At 50.6% G+C, this 5,695-nt stretch overlaps 1 protein-coding gene across 1 annotated transcript; it reads left to right on the plus strand.

Moving 5' to 3' along the window:
• Positions 1 to 4,542: 4,542 nt before the first annotated feature.
• On the plus strand, positions 4,543 to 5,478 carry LOC116501345 (olfactory receptor 14C36-like). Its single transcript, XM_032206861.1, has one exon. It carries the CDS (start codon positions 4,543 to 4,545, stop codon positions 5,476 to 5,478), a length of 936 nt encoding a protein of 311 aa, XP_032062752.1.
• Positions 5,479 to 5,695: the final 217 nt, after the last annotated feature.

Consider the following 5,695-nt stretch of genomic DNA (forward strand, 5'->3'; position numbering starts at 1 on the left):
GTCATCTCCTGGGGCATGGCTGAGCACAGCCCAGCCATCCTGCACCGTGGGCAGGCCCCTGCTCCCAGGCTGAGGCACACATGCAAGGTGGACACTTCTCCATCATCCCAGCTTCATGCAGGAACTTCAGCCCTGCCCCAGTCCCAGGAGTGACCTCGTCCTCCTACTCCATCCACAGACAGCTGCTAAAGCCCTGAGTGTCTCTGTTTCTCACAGCCTTCACCCAAGTCTTTCTCTTGGCCCTCCCCACTGCCCAGCACTGCCTCTCAGGTGGCACTCAGTGACCCTTCGGAAGGGCCTTTGGGCTTCCTCAATTGTCCTGGTGCTTATTAGCACCTTCCTGCCTCCTTCCAGAGCTTCTTGTCCATTGTGGGGACACTGATTCTGGCTGGGACAGAGTTCCTCTGCAGAGCAACCCCTGCAGTGTTGAGGGAATCTGGAAACAGCATAGATCCCACGGCCTGCTGCAGCTGAGCAAACCAAGATACCAGGATAACTGTGAGAAGCATCTATGACAGTGTTCCCACATCGCCCAACTGAGGAATGCAGGAAAATATTGTTACCAGCAGCGGGTATCAAGGATAAGGTCTACGTGACTTCTAATCACAAGGGGATTGTTTTCTTGCAGTTGGGGTTGTTTCCTTCTAGTTGTTTTTCTGAGTGCTTTGACCAATAATCTTGTGTGAAACACTGTCCACCCCTGTTAAGTTCTCTATAAAAGTTAGGCTATTCGGGCAATAAAATGGAGCATGATCTGACTCTACTGGTGTCTGTCGTGCTTTCGGCCGTGCTTCCTGCAACACTGCAGTGCTGTGTTTTTAATGTGTGACCAGAGCACCGTTGGTCACCCACGGCTGTAGTCGCTGTTCTTGTGCAGTGTTTGCACAGCATCAAGGCCTTCTCTGCTTCTCACTCTGCCTCACCATCGAGTCGGCGTCCACTAGACCAGGTTGCTCAAAGTCCCATCCAACCTAGCCTTGAATACTTCCAGGGATAGGGCATCCACAGCTTCCCTGGGCAGCCTGTTCCGCTGCCTTACCACCCTCTAAGTCAAGAACTTCTTTCTAATAGCTAATCTAAATCTACCCTCTTTCAGTTTAAAACCATTACTGCTCGTCCTATCATGACACTGATGAAGAGTCCCTCCCCAGCTGTAGGCCCCCTATTGGTACTGGAAGGGCTCTTTAAGGTCTCCCCAGAGCCTTCTCTTGTCCAGGCTGAACAAACCCATCTTCCTCAGCATGTTCCTAGGAAAAGGGCTGCAGCCCATTGATCATCCTCATGGCCCTCCTCTGGACTCCTTCTAATAGATACACATCCTTATTGGGGCCCCAGAGCTGAGCACATTACTCAAGTTGTGGCCTCACAAGCCCTTCTACCAGATCAACATTCACTCCAAACTTGGTGTCATCTGCAAACTTACTGAGGGTGCACTCGATCCCCTCATCCACATCATTGATGGAGATATAGAAGAGACCTGGCCACAGTACTGGGCCCTGCGGGACACTAAGGACAGGCCTCCATCTGCATTTATTTGCATTTACCATGACTTTGGTCCAGTTTATAACCCCACAAAGCGTACACCTGTCCAAGCCTTGAGCAGCCAGTTTCTCTGGAGAATGTTGTGGGAAAAGATGGAAAATCCTTACTGCGGTCTAGGTAGAGCACATCCACAGCCTTTCCCTCACCCACTGTGAGCATCACCTTGTCACACCTTGAGATCTGATTTGCCAAGCGGGACCTGCCTTTGACAAACCCATGCTGACTGGGCCTGATCACCTGGTTGTTCTGGAAGCGTTGTGTGATGGAATTCAAGATAATCTGCTCCAAGAGCTTCCCCAGGACCGAGTTCAGACTGACAGGCTTGTAGTTCCACAATCCTCCTTCCAGCCATTTTGTAGGTGACCATCACAGTTGCTAGTCACCAGCTGACTGGGAACACCCCTGATAGCCAGGACTGCTGATAAATGATGGAAGGCAGCTTGGTGAGCACTTCTGCCAGATCCCTCAGTACCCTCGGCTATATCCCATCCAGCTCCATAGATTTGTGAACACCCTCCATGAGGGATGCCGTACGAGCAGTGGTGCCTGCTCACCAGGAACCAGGCCAGCTTCCTACAGAGCTGCCTTACACAGACTATGGCCACCAAGAGAATCGGAGTTAACAGACTAAGCTCAGATTCAGTGAGACACCACAAACAAAATGGTCTACAGGAATGGGTAAAAACGTACAGGACTGGGATTTCCTATGACAGCCTGGTTCAGAGAAGAGCAAGGACACTGGAAAGGCTGAAAGTCCCAACAGAAACAAAATCTTTGTATCCATGGTAATGGCTGCTATCTAAGCCACTAAAGCCAATGAGGAGACATCTTGTTAAAGCACCAGGGCCTCATTGCCTCCTCACCCCCACCCATGAACCAGGCAGGGGTCGTACCATTGTCCTGCACTTGGCCATGCACATCCCCATCTCCTACTGCCCCACAAAGAGGCCTGAGTAACCTGTAAAGGAAAGGATCTCTCTTCCCAGGGTATGGGGCAAGCGCTGGGCCTTGGGCTTGGTGACACACATCCAGATTTCCTACACATCAGTGTCACCTTCACGCTGCCTTTGTCTCCTTGTCCTCACTGCCTCCAGGGTTCTGCTCTAACGAGCTCCAAGGGAGGCTGTGTGAGTGCTGGCCCTCAGGGGGACACTGCAGGAAACTTGCCTCTGACTTGGACTTCTGGAGAGCTGTCTTCAATTGTCTCTGAGTGCCTGAGGTTCGTGGGCTCATCAGCAAAGCCCCCAGAGGGGTGATTGCAGTGCCTTGGGCTGATGCTGTGCTGCTGAGCTGGGCCGGGCTCGTGGGACAGAGAGAGCTCGTGGCAAGAGGGCCCTGGTGCAGAGAGACAGCTGTGGCCAGGAGCAGCTCCTCTGCACAGCACAGCAGGGCTGGGGGCTCTGACTGCAGCTGGCACACAGAGAGGAGAGAAGGAGAGAGGGCTTGGAGGCACTGAGGAGCGCAACAACAGAGGGCAGCGTGTGGCAGGACACATCTGCAGGCTCTTGACACCGTGAGGCTCTCGCAGCAGGGCCATGCAGGTGGGGTTGCCAGAGGGGTCTTCTACAGCTGGCACATCTGACAGCTGGTAGCATCTGGCAGGGTGGGTCTCTCTGTTTCTCCAGAAATGAGTAGAAAATATTTTAGAGAATGGCATTTATGATTGGATTTTTCAAAAGGAAGACCAAGGCAGGGGCTACCTGAAAGGCAAGACATTTTCTGTAGCCTGTGCTTGCAGATACCTGCGGTAGAGTGGAGGCTGGTTTCATGGTAATAGGTGGTCAGGTTTGTACTGCAGACTGAGACTGCTAGAGCATTGTAGTGAGGGATTAATATTTCATCATTGAACTTCATAATGTCCCTTCCCACACCTCAGCCCACAGACTACACCAACATCATCATTGTGGTCCTCTCAGGTTTTATCCTAGCTTCTCTTTAGGAGCTGCAAACCCTCCAATGCCCAGTGCCCTGTCTTTGGGAGGCCTCAGCCAATTTGCGAAGAGTACAGATTGCCTACACTGAGCATGAGCTGACTCCTCTGCAGGCAGAGCTGCAGCACAGGAGGGTCTGCTGAGTGTCCGTCTGTCCCTCCCTGGCCTTGCCTCCCCTGGCAGCAGCACGCTGGCATTCCTCCTGGCTTCTCCAGCTGGCCGTGCTGCTGCTGGTCTTGTTCCCAGGCTGGCTGGGGATGGGGGATTCACATGCCCATGGAGTGAGCCCTCGGTGTGCTTGGGGGAAGGGGAGTATGGGGACAAGTTTAGGGGTGTGGAGATGGGCACTTTGAGCCTGGATGTCTCTGCTCTCAGCAGTGTCCTGGCTTGTTTCAGGCAAACATAGGAGTGCAATTGTCCCGTAGGTCAAAGAGACACCAGCAAAGGGCAGTTGACCTTTGTTGTGGAGTCACCATCCCTGGAAGTCTTCAAAAGACGCTTAGATGTAGAGCTTAGGGATATGGTTTAGTGGAGGGCTGTTAGCGTTAGGTTGGAGGTTGGACTCGATGACCTTGAGGTCTCTTCCAACCTAGAAAATTCTGTGATTCTGTGATTCTGTGACACTAGGACTAACAGACAGACTTGATGTGCTCTCCCAAGGACACTACACTGAATACATGAAATACATGATGAAACACAAGGTTTTACTTTGAGTACAGTGGGGCTGCTAGAACAAAAGAGAAAATAAAAATCACTATATGATCTTTACCACTAGCTTAGGGCAGCACTGACTCCCGCATTGCTCACAGCAAGTCTCGTGCCCTCTAGCAGCACCAGACAGAACTCATAAAAGGGACCTGCCAAAAGACTGAATGGAATTGGAGAATCATTTGGGAGGGATTAAATGAAAAATAGAATGATTTTTCCACTGAAATGAGAAATGAAGGCATAAAAGAAAAATGGATATATATTATTTTTTATTTTGTAAGATAACTCTGTTAAGATAACTCTGATAAACACTCAGTGTTTTTCTTTTCCTTGGGCAGGACCCCATGCCCAGAAGCAGGAAATGCCCAACAGCAGCTCTGTCAGTGAGTTCCTCCTGCTGGCATTCGCAGACACACGCGAGCTGCAGCTCCTGCACTTCGCGCTCTTCCTGGGCATCTACCTGGCTGCCCTCCTGGGCAACGGCCTCATCCTCAGCGCCGTAGCCTGTGACCACCGCCTCCACACCCCCATGTACTTCTTCCTCCTCAACCTCGCCCTCCTCGACGTGGGATCCATCTCCACCACTCTGCCCAAAGCCATGGCCAATGCCCTCTGGGACACCAGGGCCATCTCCTATCAAGGATGTGCTGCACAGCTCTTTTTCTTTCTCTTCTGCATATCAGCAGAGTATTATAACCTTACTATCATGGCCTACGACCGCTACATTGCCATCTGCAAGCCCCTGCACTACGGGAGCCTCCTGGGCAGCAGAGCTTGTGCCCAGATGGCAGCAGCTGCCTGGGGCAGTGGCTTTCTCAATGCTGTCCTGCTCACGGCCACTACGTTTTCCCTTCCCCTCTGCCACAGCAATGCTGTGGACCAGTTCTTCTGTGAAATCCCCCACATCCTCAAGCTCTCCTGCTCAGAATCCTATCTCAGAGAAGTTTGGGCAGTTCTGTTTAGTATCTTTTTAGCATTTGGTTGTTTCATTTTCATTGTTTTCTCCTATGTGCAGATCTTCAGGGCAGTGCTGAGGATGCCTTCTGAGCAGGGACGACACAAAGCCTTTTCCACATGCCTCCCTCACTTGGCTGTGGTCTCCCTGTTTCTTAGCACTGGCATATTTTCCTACCTGAAGCCCCCCTCCATTTCCTCTCCATCCCTGGACCTGGTCGTCGCACTTCTGTACTCGGTGGTGCCTCCAGCACTGAACCCCCTCATCTACAGCATGAGGAACCAGGAGCTCAAGGATGCAGTGAGGAAACTGTTTCCATACATGTTTCTTAAGCATCCATGAGGCTTTTAGAAGATGTATTCTTAATAATATGCAAATATTTTGATTCACATTATATCATATCATTTCTATCATTACAAGTGTTATCATAACATTGTCATTAATAAGAATCCCAAGAGAAATCAAAGTGTATTCGGGAAAATGACACAACATTTTTAAAATTATTTTTCTCTGTGAGTATTTTAACAATATTTCATTTTGTTTTTAATAATCTCATTCT

This window comes from Aythya fuligula, chromosome W, assembly GCF_009819795.1.
Source record: "Aythya fuligula isolate bAytFul2 chromosome W, bAytFul2.pri, whole genome shotgun sequence".
Lineage (NCBI taxonomy): Eukaryota > Metazoa > Chordata > Aves > Anseriformes > Anatidae > Aythya > Aythya fuligula.

What these genes read in the sequence shown, in the direction of transcription:
- LOC116501345 (XM_032206861.1), top strand. Translation starts at nt 4,543, where the DNA reads ATGCCCAACAGCAGCTCTGTCAGTGAGTTCCTCCTGCTGGCATTCGCA.